Source organism: Anas platyrhynchos, chromosome 7, assembly GCF_047663525.1.
Source record: "Anas platyrhynchos isolate ZD024472 breed Pekin duck chromosome 7, IASCAAS_PekinDuck_T2T, whole genome shotgun sequence".
Lineage (NCBI taxonomy): Eukaryota > Metazoa > Chordata > Aves > Anseriformes > Anatidae > Anas > Anas platyrhynchos.
This window is the reverse complement of record NC_092593.1, coordinates 38,652,917-38,675,622: the sequence shown is the minus strand read 5'-3', so window position 1 is coordinate 38,675,622 and position 22,706 is coordinate 38,652,917. Positions and strand designations below refer to the sequence as shown.

Genomic DNA, 22,706 nt, shown 5'->3' with positions numbered 1-22,706 from the left:
CAGACAGATGTATCATGTATTTTAAACATTTAAATTTTGTCAGCGTGCTTTCAAGCACAAGCTGGAAGAAATTAAGCCTTGCATTCTTTTTGATAAGAATGATATGCAAAGTTTTTTTAAAGCTAAAAAATGTCATTAGGATAAATAAAACTTCTTCAAAGAAAAGAGCTAGTTATCTTGACACTCTTCCACTGATCAATTTAATTGCAAAATCCCAGTCCTTGCAGCTCTTAGACTAGCAGCATATGACGCACAAGGGTAACTCAAACGGCCTTTAAAATAAAGTACCTGCACATGAAAAAGAAGCACGTAGCCTTTGGAAGAACTTAATTAAAAGTACGAGGTCTCATAGGTCTGCTGTGACTACAGTTCAAGTCTGATTCCACAGACTTGATTCCTACTTGTAGTTCACCTTATGGACACAGTCTAGCATTACTGACAAAGCACAGAGCTATGTTATCTGCTATATTATCTTCATATAGAGATCCAGGAAGAAAAAACACATGGTCACAGAAGAACGTATTGCACGCATACAAAGCAGAGAGAGAAGTCTGATAAGCACTGATCAGAAATATCTTGGTGAAAGTTATAAAATATTTCGGTGGGCATTACATAATGAATTACACAGCCTTCCTACCTGCTTATTAAAATTCCTGTACATGGCGATGTCCAAAGGAACATGCTAGAAGGAAAACATCATTCAACACTGTTTAGAAGTTGAAGCAGAAAAGGTTGCAAAACATTCCGTGTAAAGAAAGGAGTATTTTGACCTCTGTTTTCCATTCTCCTGCCCTCAAAGTGGTCATAATTAACATTTTATTTGCAAACAATTGGCCCTGGATTATTCACAAGAAAAAAATACAGAAATACTTGGAAAGTAGCTTAGCCAATGCATGTGCTACATGTTTAGGCTTATTTGAAAACACACAAGTTCTAAGCTGTATTGCCTGTCCTCTATTTCTGTCTTCCTAGCATTATACACTGCTTATTTCAAGCTCCTCATGAAAAACAAAATAAAAATCTTTTCTTGCTCCAGTTCTGTGGTAAGACTACTTACCTCTTCCTTGCATTTAAGACAAAAATAATAATAATAATGCACGTATATTACGAATATTTCCGAAGTACATGAACAGCTACAATCATTTCTCATAGATGTTGTTTCAAATTTACCTCAATCTGGAAAGCTGTGAACATCAGCAAAACAAAATGGGAACAAAAATATTCTAGCTACGTTTTGTTCTTTTTGTATAAATGAGTTCTCTTGTTTCTGAGGCCAAATATAGAGCACTTGAATGCACTGAAGATTATCTAGAAGGGCTCATATTTTACTCGCTTTAAAAAACTTCCCTGCAGCAAATTATGTTTGGCATATACTGTAAGTCTCTGTTCAGTCCTTTACACTTAATTATCCCATGGACACCAAAGCCCTCCAATGTAAGCAACTCTGGTTTCCACTGAAACTGTGGCCTCCGACACTAACCTTGAAACTTGCAGAGTTCTAGAAGACTGCTGGAAAAAAAGGGTGTTAGAAGTACATTTTGATCACCTTCATCTACAGAATTTAGGCTATATGTTTACTTCAGTGAGACTGCTAGTGCTTAAAGTATACTTTTAAAGAACTGGGAAATAAATTGGAGAATAGGGCAAGTGTTCAACTCCTGCGGAATTAAAACTCACCATTACCGTACAGCTTGCACTGCTTTCTTAAACTCTCTTTTCCACCTGATGAGTATAAAGAAAGTGACGGAATGCTACTTTGCCTATGGACTTACCTGAACATAAAGAAATTTTAGATTAAGATGAATACACTGTAAGAGTCCTTCCACTACAAAACGTGCAATGCTTAACCAGAACTCCTGCATATCAAAGTCCTTCAGCCGAAAACTGAAAAAATGAAATACGCTTTACTTCCTAAACGTTAATTCCATTTGCACTCTGCACCTGATGAATATTTTCTAGGGCACCTGAAATTCCCCAAAGATGCAGACAAATAAATCATTCGATTCTTCTGAAATAAGAGTATTTTCCAAGTTAGTTACTGGTATAATGACAAAGGAAAACTGTGCTTCAAAACATATACCACTGAGACAACCTTGTGGAAAAACAAACCATGCTTTATGTGGAGTCCCAACAGCATAATGCCTTAGAGACACACAGCCTGCAAATGCTCAGGTTCAGATGCCTGCTTTCAAACTCAACCACGCCATCTTATTTAATTCATCACCTTAACAATTACTGTTTAGATGAGATATGCTCACTTTTGTTCTTAGTATTTCTAATATGAGACCACTCAGTGATGGTCTCATGACCATTCAGACCGTACAGCGATGGTCTGCAATAGTTTTCTAGTTTCCAGACCAGATTTACATACAGGCATCTTTTGTTCTAACGCTTCCTATAAACTGCATTGTCGCCCTGTAACATAACGCTCAAGATCAGCCGCATCCCCCTTTGCTATTATTTCACCAGGCTAAGCAAGCCATGCTCACATAGCATTCAATCCCTTGACCTTAGAAACCCATGCTAGTTATCCCTCTTACCACCTGTTTCAGTCTGAATGCATCATTTCTAAACACATGAAACAGATTTTACCCAGTATTTCACATGCAGCCTTACCAGTTCCTTACTTAACATTAATACTTTCTCATCTGTCAGAAATATCTCTGTCAATTAACACCATCCCAGGATGCATCTCAAGAAATTTTCTCCAGCTGGAAGATACATCTCTATCCTCAATAATATTTCTAAATGTCAACCTATAGTGAAAATGCCACACATTTAACAACCATTAAAGTGTATCTGCCATTCCTGACAGTTCGTAGAGCCAGTGTCGTCTGCAGAAGCAACGCGTGCCTGCATTTGCATCCAAGACTGCGCATTTCCAACTCCCAAAACCTTCACACAGTTCCAGGAGGGAACTGGGTTTCTGCCCCACAACACTTCCAGAACTTTGGTCCTGATTTAGCAAAGCATCTGTGTGTTTGGGGAACTTCAGACTGGAAGCGTTCCCATCGCCTTCACTGGATGCTTCTAGAGACCAAAAGCCACTCTTCGACGCTTTGTTGGGCTCGATGCTTAATGCTGCGAGGTGGAACTTCCCGAGGACCCTCACACTTAACTACCCGGCTCTCCTCTAATTGTCAAAGCGTTAAAATGAAGAAGAAAAAAAAAAAGAAAAAAAGCAAAAAGCAGGCGTTTTGTTTATCCACCCCTCGGCACGGCTGTTCCAAGTTCGCAGCGCCCAGCCCGCGCTCTTTGCCTCAGGCACGGAACCGGGGCTGAGCCCGGGGCTTTGCCACCTTCACCAGCCGCCGGCTGCGGGCAGCCCCGCAGCGAGGCGGCACCGCCCGGCAAAGGGAGCCCCGCACGGCCCCGGCAGCGCTCGGCCGGGGGCCGCCTCCCCACAGCCCGTCAGGGAGACAAAGGCGCCCGGAGCCCTCCCGCCTGCGCTGAGGCGGCCGCGGCCGGGCCGGGCACCCCCGGGGCCGCCGTCGGGGCCCGCGTCCCGCCCTTACCTTGATGATGCTGCTGCGCCGCGGGGCGGCCCGGGCCGCCTCCAGGAGGCCGGCGTCGGGCTCCGGGGCTGCCGCCGGCCCCGGGCTGCCGCCGGGGAAGCGCTCGGCGGCCCCGACGGCCGGCACCCCGCTGCGGCGCTCCCGCCTCCTGCCCGCCGCCGCCTCGTGAGGGGCCGCCTCGGGCTCCTCGTCGGCGCGGGGAGCGGCGTCGGGGGGCGCCGGCTGCTCCCGGCCGCCCGCGGCTTCTGCCATCGCTCCGCCGGGGCACGGCACGGGGCGGGACGGGGCTGGACGGGACGGGGCTGGGCTGGGGGACTCGGGCTGCGCGGCCGGCGGCGCTGCCCTCAGCGAGCGGCTCCTGCCCGCTGCGGGGCCATCCCCGAGGGCGGCCCCGGGGCCGGCGGCGGGAGCGGGGCTGCAGGGAGCGCGGCGGCGGCGGCGGCCCCGCGCCGCTCTGACAGGAGCCCGGGCGTGTTGTGACAGGCGGCGATGACGGACGGCGCGCCCGGCCACTCAGCGCCGCGCAACCCGCCCCGGGGGCGCCGCCGCGGCCAATGGGCGTGGCGAGGGGGCGTGCCCGCGGGCCGGGCGCGCGGGGGAGAGCGGCCGCGGGGCAGGTGAGCGCTGCGCCGGCCGTGCCCGCGGGGCGCTTGCGGGGCGCTCGCTGCAGCGCGCGGCGCGGGAAGGCGGCGCGGGCAGCGCGCGCTGAGGGGCCGGGCGGGAGGGGGGCGCCAGGGGGAGCCCCCTCAGCAGCCGCCGAGCCTCCGCCGCGTAGCGCCCGCCTCACGCCGAGCCCGCAGCGGCCCCTGGCGGCCGGCCGGGCCCCGAGCGCCGCCGGGAGGGCGGGGGGGAGGCTGCACCTGCCGCGGGGCTGCCCCAGGGGGTCGGGCAGGGGGGCGTGAGGCAGCTCCTGAGCTCTGGTGGCTCTTACACAGGCTCTGGGTCATGCTGGTAACTCCGCGGTGAAAAAGAAGAGAGTTTCTGACAAGGCTGCTGCGGCATTTGCCACACTCAAGGCGAGGAAATGCTAAATGGGGCAGGTGGAAACCCCACCTGACTTTTTTTTTCTCTCATGCCCTTCAGCTTTGTTTTGTTTTCCATCGGGAAAGGCCACAGAATGCGTAACCCTGGAAGAAAATAAAAAAATACACTGAAGAAATGCTGATCGTTAAATACAGGAGAGAACAAAGTAGTACGGGAGTGGAAGACTCGGTTGCGGTGCACTCGGTTTGTTACCCAAGCGCCTTACAGGGGGGGGAAAAACATTAACAAAAGCTTGTGGTTGTGTAGCTCCGTACAGTCACACAAACTAACCTAAGGAAACTAACTTAAAGATGACGGAAAAGGTAATTACAATGCAGTGTGCTATCAGGAAGAATTATTAACACAGCTTTTTCATGCATTTTGTGCACGCATTTGAAGTTTAATCACCAGATTAATTATTTGGAAACAGCCAAGTGCTGTCATAGCTGCAGCCAACTTCATCCTTTCGAGGGTATTTCTTAACATTTCAAATTAGAGATTTATCTGTCTTCTCCAGATATGTCTGCAGAAAGAATGAAAAAATGCGCTTGTCTTCTGAGATCAGAAGTTCAAAGTCATGTCATTGTCACCTTAAACGATAACCTTTGATATCTGACATCTCTAATGGAAAAGGGTCTGCAAGCATCCTGAAGTTTGTAAGTTTCATAAACATCAAACCTATGGGGAACACAGACAAATTGTATCTGTTTTGTCCCCAGGATGCAGAGGTTGTACAGCTAACAGGGGGTTCAGTAAAACTTCTCTCCAGAAGATAATAAAACATTAACTATTTTTAGTGCTATATTTCTGACTGCACAGCTCTGGATGCCTTTAACATGTCTGTATCTATTGCTGTTCCCAAATACGAAGAACCAGGAATTTGAGAGGAAAGAGCAACTGGTTTTGATGCTTTTCAATATCTTGTTTAAAAAATAAAAATAAAATAAAAAGTTAATAAAAGGAAGCTGTACCCTAAAAGCCTGTGTATAGGAAGTAAATAACAACAAAGAGATTGCTTGGTGCTGAGTGTATTTATCAGATATCTGTAGTAGGCTGATCTGATGCAGTCCAGTGTTCCACAATTGCTTGTTTGTGATTGCTTGTATATGCTGGGGCTGGGGTCTGCACTGGAGCAGGCAGGGCAGGGACTCACAGCACCCCTGCCAGGGAGCACAAGATATCAGGCATCTCCATGGGGACGGGCTGAGGACAGACCAGGACAGCAAGTGGGATTAGAATCAGGCCTGGCAAGGTGAGCCAGGGCCAGACACAGCCCTGGACAGCCCAGCAGGGCCGTGCCCTCACAGCAGTATGGTGTGGAGGTTCAGACTTTACCCAAAAGGAAAGATCGAGAACATAATTGCAAGAATGCTTTATGCAACTTTGAAGTGATTAAATTCTTGTTTATTATATTATAGTTCACAATTTCTGTATTGAATCTTACAGGACATGGGGCTACATATTCAGGACAACACTCAAAAGGATCAGATTTTTTTGCGGAGTAATGGAAATGAGAAGACAGAGGCATTCTCTCTTTGGCATTATGTTGGACATCCTGGAATGCTTTCTTATGCAGGTATGTGGTTTAGATGGTGGAGGCAGAGAAGATCTTCTGTAGGTTTTTACATAGTGTTTCCTGTTGTCTGTGTGTAACTGCTGCTCAGACTTTCTGCTTCATATTGAAGCAACTCATCTAAAACAACTCTCTGTATCTCAATACTGCATGAAATCTGCAGCACAGACATATACTAAAATGGGTAGAAAGGTAGGGGCAGTTTTTCAAAAACAGTCAAGGAATTCACTCAGACTAACCAAGGCAAGATGATAGATAAAAAAATCTATTTGTGTTCATCTGAGCGCGTGAGTCAGCAAGTGTCTGCAGTGTCTCTTTTAATGTTTTTTGGTATACTCAACTTACTCTGTCCTCGAAGCATGCAATTATTCCTCAGTGGGTGTATTTTGTACCATGAGAGAGCTGAAAATACAGTCTCTTCAGAGCTGTGCTGGAATACAGCTTACATAAGCCACTAGTGCCCTTAGATAGTGCATTTTGGGAAGCTCTTAAAATTAAGTGTTCTGCTGGGAGCATAAAAGTGGTGCTCCTGCAGCAATTGACCATGACTGATGAAGTGTGAAAACTGACACCTTTTCCTATGTCAGGAACATTTCATTTGCAAGACTGGAAAAGAGCAATAGAGAACAAGCTGTAATTTCTCCAAGTATGCATCCTCAATGATAGTAAGTCATCATTCATTTTGGAATTGATGAGACTCTCGCAAATCTATTGATGAGAAAATGTACTGCTAGATAATTCTTAAAGCAGTGATTTCTTTAGTCTTAGTGGTTGTTGTGCGTGTTTTGCTATGTTGTTATATCTTGAATACGCAATTATAGAACAAAAAAGCACAGTAATATTCTAATTCTTTTATACAAAGATGTACTTGTTGCTAAGCTTCACTCAGGTTTTTGCAAAACACCTCCAACTCCTATTTTGCCTATGTAACTATTACTACATAGTTGAAGCAACTGTTAATTATAACTATTACTATGTTTCTAAGCTAGATTAAAAAAAAAGCAAATTTGCAAATTTGAGTCAGTATTCAGCAAATACAGTCAAAAGGTCATACTCTTTAACTTAAAACATACTATGTATGTTTTCAAAAAAAAATTTTAAACATATTTATATTACTTCATTCATATTTATATTTACTATTCATTTATATTACTCCCTTTGGATGGCTCTTAACTTGCCTACTACTTTGTGTAAAAAAAAAAAAGTCTCACTGTGCTTATATATATTTTTACTTTATTTTCTAGGTAGTATAAATGTTGTGTCTTCTCTGAGTTAGCAAGAAGTAGCTTTTTGATGCGTCTCTATCTTAATGATTTTCTTGTTCCAGTCACTGGTGAATTACTTTCACTGTCTGGCAGCACTGTCAGGCTCATCCAATGTTTTTAATAATTGGAATACTCTAGTTTTGGAAGAGGCCACTAATTCTTAACTCATGATCAAATACTCAGGTCCTGATCTTACCCTAGTTTACAACCACTGTTAACTATATAGACAAAGGGTCAAGCTTGTAGTGGAATTTATTGATTTCTGTGTGGAGGTACATATGAGTGCATATGAGAAGACCATGAGCACTGCAAAGAGCCACCCAAAAGTTAACCCAACAGCAGAATTAAGGTTAATTTCATGCAGTGTAATATCCTTTGATGTGCACACTGCAATCACTTACAATGCTATACGACTCTGGCTCCTCTGGATACTGGATAATCCCTGGGAATGAGACTGTTCTCTCTGCTTTCCTCACCATGAGATCTGGCCCAGTTCTCACCTTTGTCCAGGTGCCACATTTCACTGTCACCCAGCTCCTTCTCCAATGAGCTTTAACAAGGCATTCTAGTACTCATTACCTCTTGTTCTTCCTTTCCCTTACCTGGATCCTCCTAGTAACTGCTACCATCGTTGCTTACCACCTGCCATGGACCACTCAGCACAGGGACAACAACTGGACGCCCGTGACAGAACAGTTGTGGCATGTTTTTTACCACCACTGGGAGTACTTCTTTTGTTTCTCATGCTATAGGCTCGCCTTACCCATTTGCTCCCTCCTGCAGACTCAGCTCTTGCCACTGTACATTCAACCTTCAGCCCCAGCCTGGGCATAGTGATGGGTCATTGTGGGCAGACAGAGAACATTGCTGCTGGTTGGCTTTGGGCGTGATATGGCACAGTTGCTCCACAGCTGCAGAGAAGAATGATTGGAGCCTGGTTTAGGTAATGTCTGGTGTGAACAGGGGAATAAGATCTGTGATACAGAGATTCCTTAAACAAATTTTTCAGAGGCATAGCAGGCAGCAACATTTGAACTCTTTTTTTGTACTGACAGGAAAGAGAACATCCCTGCTTCCTCTACCAAATCTGACATCAGCGATGTTTGAACTCTTCAAAGGTAGGATGGAAAAATGTCATATGCTGGTTTGGTTTTGTAAACAATTTATGAACATTTTTTCCTATTCCGATTTTCAAAGATAGATGTTTCACAAGAGTTCCTTTCCCTTTACGTAAACAACAAATCACGACATGAGGCATGCACCCATCTTCAAATTTTGTCTGAAGTGATTGAAGCTCAGGTAGTTAACAAGTAATTGACATCAAGGTCTTCAAAAGGACAACATCAAATAATCCCATAAGCAGTGCTACAACTTTGCCAAAACCTTTCTATATGCATTGATAGACTTTATTCTTTGGTGTAACTTGTGAAGCTTTGTCAATTTCCCTATGTTTAGTTGCTAGTTGCTTAAGTTTGTGCAAGGAAAGAAAAGGCAGGTTGTATATGTTATAACAGAAATTGTCTGAAGGATTTGGAGGAGTTGCAAACATCAATTCATTTTCAAGTCTAATGATACTTAATAATAATGGCTCTTCTTTAAAGTAGGTGGTAATTCCATTTAATGAGAACGGTTACCAATGATTGTCTTTTTCACTGAGCTCCTAAGATCAGTGCTTTTATTATGTCTTTGGCTGTGACGCATGCATAGAAACCTAACTGTAGTTGTTGCTACCTTTCAGGCTATGTGAACTTGGTTGTTAACTGCTATGAACGATATCATCCCTTATCATTCCCTTTCTGTGGTAATTCACCTACCAACAGATCCAATTTCATGCCAACGGACTATGTCGCAGCCCTTGGCACTCTTGCCAACTCAATGGATATATTCAGTGTTAGGAATATATGTGGCACCGTGGTTCCCGTGCACTTATGCCATTTTCTGGGAACATTTGGATTATCATGAACTGTGCAGCTGCTGGGGAAGCAGCATTAGTGTTAAATGATATTTTTAGTCAGGAATTTTTACTGAGGATAAAATGCTTTCTGATAATCCCAATTAAAAAGCTACTATCAGCATCCATAATTTTGCCACCTCAGAGGAAAATTGCTAGCAATGTCAACAGTAGCCACATTGATAGTTGTTTTGCAGTTAAAGAGTTTGGAGGCAAGTTGTGAGTATCAGGCATGGAATCTAGGCTGTTCTTCTGCCTGCTAATCAGACACACAACTTTTTTCTTCATGTGATTTCTCTGAAAGATTTTGTATTACTTAACTAGGTATGGTCGTAAGCAAGTTAAGTTTGGTCGTAAACAGGGGGGTGTGCAGTAGCCCAGACCTCAGAAGAAAAGACCACTCATCATTAGGGATTCTGCTGGGGGGCTCCTGACAATGATCTCATGAAAAGTATGAAATAATATAACAGGACTGGATGATCTGACATCCATACCACAGGCATTTTGGGTGAGGGTTACCTGGGAAAATCCCTAATGCAGTCCCATGAATAGAATAGCTGTACAGGAGTGTGTGGTAGCTGAGCTCTTGGGGCCCAAGTTCTACTTTAGTTTCAACGAGAATAAGGTGGTTTGCACACTGAGAAACTGCTCTGTGATGTGAACCAAGCAGGTAAGTTAGGATGATCAGGAGACTTGCTTCAAAATCGCACCTTTCATCCAAACAAAAACACTAAACCAGATGCAGCCAAAGCATGTCAGTGCTGGAAGAACATTGCTACTTTTAGATCTCCCATGCATGACTGGCTACCCAGGGAAAAGTGTAAAGAACCATACCTCATCTGCCTCATTTCAAAAAAAGCTGATTTCTTAACATTTGAAAAACGTCAAGACAGTTTTTCCCAGTGTTTTTAACAGTTCCTACACTGGCTTAAGATGGCAGTAGATGTGATGGGAAAAAGAGGTAGGAACCTTGTAAAGTCCGCATTCTTATGCTGGAGCTGAAGTTAGGCAGTCGTTGGCCCAGTCCTTGATACCACTTCCAAATACAAGCTTCCATGTATCTGGATAGATGGATCTAAAGACTTGCTAAAAGTAGGCATGTCTTGTTTCTCATGCATGCAAATTTGGCCTCACTTAATTCATTAGAGAAAGTCATCCCCAAGAAAATATAAAAGATTTGTTGATGAAAATGTAATCACCAAATAACTTACATTCCCCGATGTTAACTGAACAGGATTTTAAGAAGATTAAAAATACATTCCATCAGGGATGAAGTATACTTAATCTTTTATTGCAAAACCTCTTGTTGCTAAATGGCAGGTTAGAAGCTATTCTAGGGACATGGAATAGAAAGGGTAATGACTAATCTATGTAAGCTTATTTTCCTGAAATTTGCCACCGTGGGAGTGCTAATGTGCTTAAGTTGAAAGTGTTGTTAACCACTGTTTATCTTTTCTGAGTCGGGTTAAATAAGCTGGTAGTTAAAATCTGTACAGTCTATACTAACTCCCACAGTTGCTTATAGCAGCATTAGCAAAAGTGAAGCATTTTGCACATAAAAGGCTATAGAGTTTTACTCCCAAATGCAGCAATTTACATTCAAATCCCCAGGAAAAGTGAAAATTATACCTGTGCTGAGCAAATTTAGAAGACACCTATTCAGGCTGTGGCTTGGAAGAATCCTTTAACTACCCCATTCTAGTCTAATTTTACTTTCTCTTCATCTTATCTCAGGTGTGCTGTCAGACTCAGTGGCAAGATTTAGGGAGAATAAAAACTAAAGTGTATTAACTTTTCAGGCTATGCTGCTGCCAGAAGACGGCAGGACTTGGCCTGTAAATGCCCTGCAAGTGAGATGTCCAAGGATTCCGATAAATGTTCTTATCTGTAGGTATTATACATGGTGAGGCTCAGTTAGCTATACCTGAACAGACCATTTCTCAAGGGTTTGTGATTTGGGGCAAGATAAGGAAAAGGAATGAAAGAGTCATAGAATCATTAAGATTGGAAAAGATCTCCAAGATTATCTGGTCCACCTGAATGGTAGCACTTGTTTTGTAAATCCCTACGTCCATAACATAGGCCCAAATTTACACTGAATTATTTCCCATGAGCCACTACCAATAAATCAAATAGAATTTAAATTACATATCAGGCCAGATACTTTGAAAGCTTTAATTTGAGTGAAAGTCAAAAGGTAAAACTGTTACAAAGCTCACACATCAGAGAAAGTAATTGCATTCTGCAAAATGCAAAATTACAAATTTAGCAAAATTAAAAATAAAGAAAAAAATCCCCTAGTCACTCACACAGACAATGAAAGTGATATGGAAAAATTCCTTCACATTACTTAAAAATAACTCAAGTTCAGTGTTGAGTAGGGCAAGATAAGGAATCCATTTTAAAAATCAATGCTTTGAGTTCTTGTTCTTCCTATTTAACTAAAAATAAGTAAAGCCATAGTAGAAAATTTCAGAGGAAGGGACCTTTTTCATAGAGTTATTTGAGATCTCCAGGTAAAATACTTTGTCACTACACAAGTAGATTATGATTAAGTGTTTCCCATTAAAGTTTGCTAAGCTTATTTGTCTAAAATTGAGTAATAAATGTCAGAAACCAAGTATTTAAAAGAGGTCATCAGTCTTGCATTGTAAAATGTATTGCTTTCATCTCTGCAATTGCTACTTTACAGTTGCAATTCTGCTTTTCAGCATTAAATTCCCTACTTGTTTCAGTCAATTGCCATGGAAAGTAATTTAAACCATAATGTACAGAATGAAACCAAGCACAAACTTTTCTTCCTGTACTCAGCAGCCTTCATCCCATTGCAATTCTCTTTTGACTCCTTCTACATACTTAACTCACGTAAAGATGGAAGGAAAACACTGGAAAAGACATTACTTCTTGATATGTTTCATATCTTTACCACCATGTTGAATTGAAGCTGTTCAGGGCTGCAGCTACAGAAATTCTTCATTCACAAGACAAAAGTGTATGGTAGGTTGACAAGTGCTCCATTATGTGGAGTGTGTACCATATACACTTGATTCACAGCTCTATCTAGTACTTTTTTGTGGGAAAGACAAGACAAAATCAAGGGTGACTACTTTACTTCTATGTTCAGCTATTCAGAATAGTGATTCTAAGTAATAGCAATTATGTTCTGTTATACTTTTCTTCCACTTTTTCATGTATAAGTTTTGAAAAGTAGAATAAAACCAACAGAAACGTGCAGGAATATACGCAAATTTTCCCCCCTAAATGTGGTACCTGCTAAAACAGAAGCAGCTGTTTTATCAGAATCTGAAAAACTGCATGTAAGAGGTAAATTACCACATGCACAAAAAATAAAATAAAATAAAATAAAATAAAATAAAATAAAATAAAATAAAATAAAATAAAATAAAATAAAATAAAAGTATGTAATGGACAACAATAACATAGCTTGGCTCTTATTTATGTAATTTATGTACAGCATCTTAGATCACTAAGTCAGTAGAAAGAAAAGCTCCTGGCTTTTCTGGTAGTTGGAGTACTGGTTCCAAAACAAAATAAAGAAAATTAAGACTCTTTAAAATTTTGTGTATGAAACACATTAGCAACATCCTGTTTTTACAGTGAAATTCTTCTTCTTTTTTTTTTTTTTTTTAATTTGGCATCACGTAAGTTCCTAGAAATGTAATGAAAGTCAAAGAATCAAGTTGTAAAAAGTGGGATTAGAACATAGAGTCATTTGCCTGATGGTGATCAAATGAACACATTTACCTTATAAGAAAACCTCTTTAACATTATGATGGTGTATAGGTGCTATTAGATTACACTTACATTCATGAAGCTTTACACTCCCAGAGCAAGCAAAGCCTGATACTTTCTCTTTCTTGCAAGTATTTTTCCCATTTGTTTAATAATATACATCAATTCTTTATAATCTTTTCTACTTAGGTATTTTTGTCTGCAGAATTTTACTTTTAGTTCAGTGAAACATGTAAAATATTATGACAATGGTAAAAAAATAGTCAAAAACCTGAAATTTATCAAAGTCAGGATGAACATTAAATTTTTATTTGACTAATGGAAGCACAGTAGGGAAAAAATGAGAGGAAAAGCCAATCAAGGCTGTCAGGCTAAGTTAAAGTAAATGAGGAGGAGTTTGATAATTTTCTCTTCACCCACCTAATTGGAGATCTATTAATATTCAATGTAACATATATTCATGTGACATTTCCGTATGACACAGCAAATCAGATCTGAGCAGCTCAGCCGGAGAGAGTCATAGGAAACAGGGTGGGAACCCCACTCAGCCACCCCTGTGTCCTGCCCTCGGATCTCCAGCAGAGATGTCCAGCAGAGCCCCCAGGTACCATGCAGCATTCTCGAAAGCCCCCCTCCAAACTACTCAATACCTCTCCTGTAATCTCAGTGTCCCCAGAGCTACCAAAAGCCCTCCCAGTGCCCCTCAATACTTCTCAGAGCCCCTCCAGTATTATACTGGAGTCCTGCAGTATTCCCAGAGCCCCCAGTACCCACCCTATGATGACTGCAGGGGCTAAAGATGTAGAACATACCAGTTCAGCCATTATGATAAGAAACGGGGACAGAGGTGAGAGGGAGCGAGCAAAAATACAGTTAAAGCAATCAGAAACAAAGTAGGAGGTAGAAACACAGGGCAGAGAGAAGGGTAGAAGTTGAGATGGGCTGAGGAATCATGGCTCATCCACAAGAGAAATGTGTACAACTAACCTAAGCAAGGGGAACAGTGGGGGAAAAGAGCCTGAGACGGAAACGTAGTAGAGAAATACACATACACATTTGAATAAATGGAAAAGTTCCCAGAAACAAGTCATTTCCTTCTGCATTTTTCAGATGGCACTCCGTAGGTGACCACCATAATATGCTGATAAGCACTGTAACTCTTGCAGAAGTCTTCTTCACATTCCTTGAATACGTAAGAGCTCTTGTTTTTTTGATTACTCTGGTTCAGATTCAAGGTGTGATGAATCCATTCACAAGCTTGTAAGAGAAATCACCATGTACATCTTCATAAATTACTTTTATTTTAAATACAAATGCATTCTATGCAATAGAGACAGAAGTCAGTCTTCTAGTTCCATCCTGTGTGACATTTTTATGAAACTGAGAGCAGGAAGTAAGTAATCTTTTATCAGGTCAAGTTAACAACTGCAATATATTAATGCTTGGATTTCCACCGAAGGATCTTAAGGTAGGTAATCTGCCATTATTATCTGCAGATAAGTAATACTAGCAAAAGAGGTACTGTGCCTTTTGAAGGTCATGCAATCAATCATTCAAAGAGTAGTCCGTTGCCAGGCCCAGGTATTACTCATAAAATTACACTTGCCTTTTTGAGCCTGGAAAATCATTTTCCTCCTTTATCCTCCCAAATCATTTTTTCTCCCTCTTTTTCTCTCTCTCTTTTTTCATTTTATCTTTTCTTACTTAACCTCTGTCTTTCTCTGATCCTATAAAAAGGAGAAAAGGCAAGAGTCGACAGGAACCAGCACAGTCAGACTCGTCTTTGTCCAGCACTGCCTTTTAATTTGTGGGAGAGAACCATAGGAGAGGTCACTTCATGCTGTGTATATTGCTGACATGCAGAGATGGGAAAAACAGACATACTCCTGATTTCCTGTGAGAATGACTTGCTAGAGCAGGATGCTATTCCATTAATGAAGCAGCCACACGGTTCTAGGGCAGCCCAGCAACTTTTGGTGTAATATTTAAATCCTGCGTGCGTGGCAACATTTTTTGTCAGCTCTGCTAGTAATCTTGTTAAATTTATAGATGTGTTGGATCTTCAGGTTTTCAGTTTTTAAGTTACCAAAATAAAAAATAGATCAATCGTTCTCACTTATTTGTGAACGTCCTATTTTTGTCACAATTGCCTTATTTTAAATGTAAATGTCCTAGATTTTGTTTTCTAACCTGAAAAAGAGGTGTAACACAGAATATCCAACAATTAAAACTGTGCAATTTACACTTTAATGTTTCTGTACTCCTTCAGCTGTTACAACTTTGAATTCCCCAAATCAACATATGAAGCACATGAAAGGTTTGGTCTATTCTGCTTTACAGATCATTAAAATGCACTGCTGTTCCTAGGATAAGCTGTATTGCTGCTTGATAAATATTCATAAAAGTATGTGAATAAATGCAGTTCAACAGGGTTCTGTCATGAAATACCAACTATTTCTAAAAATCTCATCAGCTCTGCTAAAATTGCCTTTATTTTTATGGTTTACTCAAAGAGCTTAAAAAAATCACTACTAATGGTTAAGCATTAGACACAGAATTCATAGAAGGTCTTATTATTGTATTTTAATTCCCTGTGGTAACAATAATGTTGCAGAAACTGGTAAATGCTGAAGCAAGAACAGAAAGGTCAAAAGCAGCATAGGGTATCTGCAAGGAGTGCGGCTCTGTGCACTGCCTATGCTCATTGAGAAGTCAATGATGCAATACTTGGAAAACACTGTTGGTTTTAGATTGGGTTCATATTGTTTGCATAAAACAAATTTAAGCAAGATGGAAGGATTAAAATATATTTTTTTATATCCTAAGGACTAAAATATAATTTGTTGTAGATAAGATAATCTTCATTGAAGATTTTATTTCAAAGCACCCAAAACAGGTACAGCAGGAGAGTAGCCAATGATAAATTGACCCTGCAGTAATCCTGACGTTGTATTTCGGTATTGAGCTGCTGTGATTTAGCCTGTGAATGTTGGTTGTTTAATCAGTTTGAAAAGCAGTTTTGTACTGGGATGGTTCTCCCAGAATACATTTGTAGGGATTTTAGCTCTTGATGTCATCAAATCAAGCATTTCTGCAAGGCTGTACCTGGCAATTCCGCTGGTTATGATCTAGACGCTTGAATCTTTTTTTCTTTTTTTTTTTTCCCCAGACGCACAGCTACTTTCAGGGCAATTTGCGTCTGCAACCAGCATGAAATGATGTAAGTGCAAACAGGTTGCGGTTCTGTTCATTAAACACCACATACACCTAACAGAAGGGTTGCTATCAACCCGTCTCCTCTGGTTCTGTAAGAGATGAAAAAAGCTGCAACTTTTTGAGAATTGGTCATGAAAATGATTGGTGTTTTCCAGTCCTCTCTGCTAGAGGCCCCTAAATTGCATCTCTAAGGTTATCCCTGGCCTTGTGTTGCACAATGGTCAGGGCAGCCTGCCTCTGAGTCTCTCTGGGAACAGTAGCGGTCTCAGAGTTGTGCTAAGCACTTCGGCTTCTCCAGTTATAAAATCTGACGAGTAGAAAGCCTGAACTATGTTTCTGCCTCCCTCAGACACGGCCCGAGAGCCACCCGTAGGGAACAGCTTCGCTTTGGGGGAGGGGGGTGGGTTCTTTCTGCCGTTGGGGCCGGAGAACAGGCGAGGCGCACGACACAGGACGGGACAGGACGGGACAGGAGGGCAGCGGCCGCCTTTCTCCTGCCCAGGGCGGTGGGGACGGCCGGGCAGCGCTCCCCTGGCCGCAGCTCCCGGGGTGCGGGTGCCCGCCTGGGGTCCCCTTCCCGCAGCCCTCCCCGCCCAGGGCCGGCCGGTCGCTGAGGGGCGGGCGGTGAGTGACGGCGCCAGCGGGCGGGGAGCGACGAGGGAGCCGCGGGGCTGTCGAACGGGAGCACCAGGAAGGAGGGCGGCGGGGCCCGGGGCGAGGAAGGGCTGTGGTGTGCCTGCCCTGCGCCCGCAGCCTTGCCCCCGCTTCTCTTCTCCCCGGAGCTCGTCGGCGGGGCCGAGGACGCGACGCGTGCCGGGAACGTGCCGGAGCTGAGGCGGCGGCGGCTGACAGATGGAGCCCGACGGCGCGGTGAGGAGCGAGGCGGGCTCGGGCGGCCGCCCAGGCTGGGGGAGCCGCTCTGCCGAGGAGCAGGCAGCGGGGCCGGGCGCCGAGGGCCCGGCTCTGCACCCCGGGGCCTCGCCCGCAGGGATGGGGCTGCCCCCGCCCGGCTGCCGGCAGCCCCTTCCCGCCACAGCGCCGGTTGCGGCCTGCCGCCATTTTGCGCGCTGAGGTGGCTGCGGGCTGGTGGGGCAGCCCCCTGCCATCGCGTCTACACAGAAACACTTGGAAAACCCGGCCCGCCCCAGATAGTTCACCTTCTGTGGAGTTCTCTTTTACGCCACAGGACGTGGCGGTCTAGGCAGTTCAGCCCTTCGGCTTTTCTCCTCAGCAGAAGGGTCAGAGATGCCGGTCGTCCCACTCGTTTTCTCTGTTGAACAGCCCCCCGGCGTTGCATTAAAACTCAGCCCCGTCGGGTGTCCCAATGCAGTTAAGGATGACCATGTTTTGAAGGCCTGTAGAGCCTTGATTACCAGTTGCTGATGTTACAGGATAGGTGTGGTAAAAAGAGGCGAGTCGGAGTTGGAAGGTGGGATTAATCACCAGGCCCATGTAGTATTTGGTTTTCTGACCATGGATGTAGTCAACATAAAAGTGAAAAACTTGATGCTGGCAAAGGAGCAATTGTCAAACACTGAAGACATAAAAGTACTGACAAATTTACACATGCACACTGTTCTAAACAAATCACATGATAAAAGTAGTTTAGAAACGCAAATAATCGTAACATTAAGTTAGCACGCAAATCCTTTTTGATCCTGTTTTCTTACTGCTACAATGGCATTAAAGTGAGGAGAAATTGTTTGACTATCAGAACAAAGATTTTAAGATTTTCAAAGGTTAGGTTTTTCTTTACTCTCTTGGGAGTTCACAATTGGTGTGTTTTAATGCCTCATTTCTTCCATTTGGGTTCTTTGTATGTTTTTTTTTTCTTTGTATAAGACTTAAAACTCTTGAAATTTGTGTCGGAAAGTAAAATTTAGGAAGAAAAGGTAAGACTTCTGGATGTGGAGTCAAATGTTACGTCTTATTTTGTATTTAAATAGTTAAATTCTGATATTGGATTTGTGCAGATGATGGACTTGATGATCCTTAAGGGTCCCTTCCAACTCAGGATATTCTATGATTCTATGATTCTATGATATTTTGGTTCTGCACCTAATTATGAAACAGAATGTTGTATTTCATGTAAGAGGTGAAAAAATAAACCTGTTCATACTTCAGAAGTTGTTCTTGACAGAAAATCTTCCATCTAAAAGCCTTTGGGTGTATGGGAATTATAATTGTTTCTGACATGTGAGTATTATGACCAGTACAGCTAAAACAAGATACAGAAAGAGTTTAGGGGAGCTTGCTCTGAGTCTTTGTACTAAAAACAGTTTGTGAAGAGAGAGAGTTGACAGGCAGAAAGTGGTGTTATCCATACTACTACTGTTTACCAGAGACAGATGAGTTTAGTACGTAATAGATGACTAATTTTCAGTACATTATTAATTTTGTTTTAATGTCCCATCAGGGAAGACTAGTCTCAAATCATACCATGTGAGGCAGACTGTGCTCCATAACAAAGGGCTAAGGGTATTAAAGGGGATGTTTGTGTCCATGCAGTACAGGTGGTGATCCAGAGACTCTGAGGAAGAGTCATGTACGTGTGAGAGAAAGAGTGCAGTTTGAAGCTGTTGACTTAAAAGGTTGTTGCTATAAAAAGCATAAATTAAGGGGCTTTTAATTAATACAAATTCATCTCCAAAATAGAATAAATAACTTGGGATTCATACAGCAGAGTTCTCTGCACATGCACACACACACAAACAAAAGGATTTGTAGATTAGATCCTAAATGCCAATTTCTGTAAGGTATTTAAGTGTAAGTGAAATATCAGATTGTAGTTTATTTAGGATGCTATGGAATTGCTTAAAACTAAGCTTATATTTAAATACTTCATAGGGTTTCAGAATAAAAATAAATACGCTTAATGTTCAGCTGTTCAGCATTTGCTGTGCCTACCAAAAATTCTGTATTTTCTGTTTAGAATTTCTTCTCTTAGTAGCTTGTACTATGTAAGCTGTTGTAAATTTTTGATTTTTTTTTTCAATCAACAGGCTGCAAATCAGACACAAACAGAATCTTCACCTTCAACTCCCAACACTGTGTCACCAGTGCCATTAAATAATTCAACCGGTGCTCCAAGGTTTGGAACAGTTACTCCAAATCGCATCTTTGTAGGTGGAATTGATTTTAAGGTATATTTTTTTCCTAATTTTGTTCCTAAATGATGTTTTATAGCCTATAAAAAGCAATAAGAGAAGTATGTGTGTTTATTCAGGTGATAAATGCCTTTCACTATAAAGTTCAAATGAATAGCAGAGAATAAAGTTTTAAACCTTGATGTACCTACCTGTGCTACAAAGTTGCATAAACTTCTGTACCCAGCTGCTAGAAGCTTTTGCCATGCTGGTTCTTCAGATATTTTTTTTCAAAGGTAGCTTTTGTAATAAGCAGATACTATATAGTATGTAAATTTTAAATTAGTGTAATTAGTGTAACATTTAGTGTAATTTATTAAACTGTAAGCTCAGTGTTATAGCTTGCACACAGCAGTCGTCAGTATCTTTAGCTCCTCAAGCACTTTGAGATCATACAAAAGAAGGAGCTATGGCAACAGTATTCTTCATCTATTGCAGTCATTTTCTTAAAAGCAAGTATTTGTTTTAAAATATACATTAAAGCTTCTCTGGGCAATTTCCAGTATTGCTTTGAAGCTTTAAAATCCTTGTGCCTTTGCATACGCCATAAAAAAACTTCAAATATCAGAGAGTATCAGGCCATTCTTCAGCCATTTTGAACATTCACAGCAAGATATGCACCACACCTTAACAACAGCTACTGTCTTATTTCTTTCTTACCACTTTAGACAATGAGTTTGTCATTGACTTATGTGAAGCGGTTTTGGTCCACTTAGATGTTGTTTCCACCAACTTAAATGTTGTTCCCACCAACAGTATCTTCTATGCCTCGCTCCTCTTAGGCTGAGGACCTTTTAAGCATTGACTCAGATGAAGAGGAGGAAGAATGACAATGTATTCAGACTATCTTGGATAATAATACAAGAACTTCCAGGATCTCCTGACTCATTTGTCCAAGACAATTCCGATAGAGGTGCTCATAGTTCAAGAGAAGCTGTACAAGGCCTTCGGTGTATTTGGGCTTTAGCAAAAAGGCACAGTAACTATTTAGAGGCATTATATAGTAAGCAAATTACTAGGGCTGTAAAAAGATCTCAGTCTGTTCTGTCTTCACTGCAATTTAAAAGGTTAAAACATTTTTCCATATAACTTATCCGTATTCTTGTCAGTTGTCATTTATTGTACATTTTGAAAGGTTACGTGACTTTGGTTCAGTAACTGATTGGTCTGTTATGAATATTATTTAGCCTCAGTGGCAGAGGAATACAATGTGTTTGTATCTGGAAAGCAGAAGAAGATAGATTTTGTTTGGAAAGGAATGGGAGAGAATGAAACCTCTGTAGACTTTTCAGCTACCTTTCCATTCATTGTGACTCAGATACTAAGTAGAGTCTTAAATTTATTTTGAAATCATAGGATATTTATGTGTTAGTCTCAGATTGCTCTTTGCTATGATTTCAGTAAAAACAACATTTGTTTTTTCAAGTTTGCTGGAAAAAAATATAAAGCTCTTTATTTAGCTATTTTTGTGAAAAATGGATGCTTGCACACACAGATAATTTGCTTTCCAGCAAGCTCTTTTATCATTTTATTGGACACTTCATTTGGTCTGTTGCCATAGCAGTGATTCCTATTTGTAAGAGGAAACATCTGGCTTCTTAAACTTGGACAAACAGTTGAATAATTGAAGTTACAGCTGTGTATCTTTTTGTCCAGTCTGAAGGGGTCTCTCTTCAATGGTGTCATCTTTGACATCCTGTAGGCTTACATTAGCCTTTCGTCAGAATCTGTCAACTGCCTTGGTCCTGTGAGGAGCATGGAAACATGAGTCCTGAAGGTGTCTCCAGCAAACTTACACATACCATGTTTATCCAGGTACTTGTAAACGGTACTGTGAATCTTAGAACAGGGTTTCTCTTTTGTTCTTTTTCAGTATACTACTCCACAGATAAATCTTTTATCTTAAATCTTTTATCTTTCATTAATCTTTTAGCTTTTGAAGCTTGCAGTGTTTTGTATACATCGTTCACGTCTTTTAGGTATTCAGTATAACTTTCTGCGCTGATCACAGTCTTAGGACTCTTAAACTGTTTTAATGTATTTTAGTCTTAAGCTACTTTATCATAGGTTCTTTTTCTCAATTTTGTGAAGCAGCTGAGCTGCACATAACGTGGAACTTTAAAGAAACAGTCTGCTAGAAGTTGAAATGTTCTCCTAGAGATGTGAAGTATTATCTGTACAGCTTCAGTTTCTAAGCAGTTAAGTTCTGGTGTTCATTGGAGAAAGTTTTAAGGGAAAGGCACATCTTAAAATCGGTCTTTTTTTTTTTTTCTCTTTGGGTTTTTCATCATTTAAGAATGTGAGAACACTTCAGCTTATATAAAATGGTTCTACAGCATATGCTATCAGTTGTTTGAATGGGTTTATTTTCCGACATGAACAGACTTTCATATTTCTACCTAAGTGCAAAACATGATCATCTATTCAGGAGAATGGCTCTGGATGCCACTCAGTAATTTATTAACCTTTCAGTGCTGCATAGTTGCTCAGGAACTGATGTGTTAATGGCAGAATGCTTGGAATAGTGAGGGAGATAAGTCTTCCACCATCAATGCTCTCTGGTCTTAAAGTTTGCTGCAAACTACACTATTTCTTCTTGTAAAATACGTCTTCAGGGTAGAGTTATTCAAAAAGTGTTAACTTTCATAACTGGCAAGAATATGAAGCTATTAAATTACAGCTTTTGTTTCTTTGTTTTAAAATCTTTTGCCTTCTCAAACTCAGTTAAGCCTCTGATACATAGGAGAAGATTTTTGCTAAATTGCATGCATACTCTTAAAAGCAACAGAAGTTATTTACTTAGAGGTAAAATAGCACTTCTTGTACACATCCTTAAAAATAATGATAACTATAGATGAATACAGAAATTACCTGAAGTGGATAAAAATCCATGTATATAAGCATGCTTCTTGACAGCATTAGGTATTGTATTAACAGAGGACTGTGCAGAATAAAACTTCCAGTTCTGAAATGTGGTGTTTAGGGCACCATATTTATTTATGTTAACACTGTTAAGAAAAACTAATTCATAGAAGGGAGACAAGTGTTCACATAGCTTAAGCGTGTGTATTTGCTAGGAATTTGTTTCCTCCATGTGTACTCGGATTAGAAGGGAACAGTACTTAGAGCATTTTTTATCAAAAGTTTCTTGCTTAGTTCATGCTGGGGAATACCCACAGTGTCTGTGTATATGTGTGTGTATGTATGTATATACATACATACACACACATATATCCATATATATGTTATGAAAGCCAACACAGT

The 22,706-nt window shown here is 41.5% G+C and overlaps 2 protein-coding genes across 23 annotated transcripts in view; one reads left to right on the top strand and one right to left on the bottom strand.

Moving 5' to 3' along the window:
• Window positions 1–3,978, bottom strand: part of PLCL1 (phospholipase C like 1 (inactive)) — a 181,701-nt gene extending 177,723 nt beyond the window's left edge. For 2 of the 3 annotated variants that reach the window (XM_027461759.3, XM_027461760.3), the window contains exon 1: window positions 3,516–3,966. In XM_027461759.3, the coding sequence (XP_027317560.3) occupies window positions 3,516–3,767 (252 nt within the window). In that variant the 5' untranslated portion in view covers window positions 3,768–3,966. Of the gene's footprint in view, window positions 1–3,515 lie in introns of all 3 variants that reach the window. The other variant, XM_027461756.3, reaches the window with a different exon arrangement.
• A 75-nt stretch (window positions 3,979–4,053) lies between these two features.
• BOLL (boule homolog, RNA binding protein) overlaps window positions 4,054–22,706 on the top strand; it is a 39,397-nt gene continuing 20,744 nt past the window's right edge. For 2 of the 20 annotated variants that reach the window (XM_072040620.1, XM_072040611.1), the window contains exons 1-2: window positions 16,736–17,166; window positions 19,299–19,439. In XM_072040620.1, the coding sequence (XP_071896721.1) occupies window positions 17,149–17,166; window positions 19,299–19,439 (159 nt within the window). In that variant the 5' untranslated portion in view covers window positions 16,736–17,148. Of the gene's footprint in view, window positions 4,133–4,391; window positions 4,862–5,055; window positions 5,195–5,981; window positions 6,115–8,159; window positions 8,320–8,431; window positions 8,495–14,190; window positions 14,273–16,735; window positions 17,167–17,223; window positions 17,726–19,298; window positions 19,440–21,098; window positions 21,258–22,706 lie in introns of those variants that run through there. The other 18 variants (XM_072040608.1, XM_072040602.1, XM_072040621.1 and 15 more) reach the window with 16 other exon arrangements.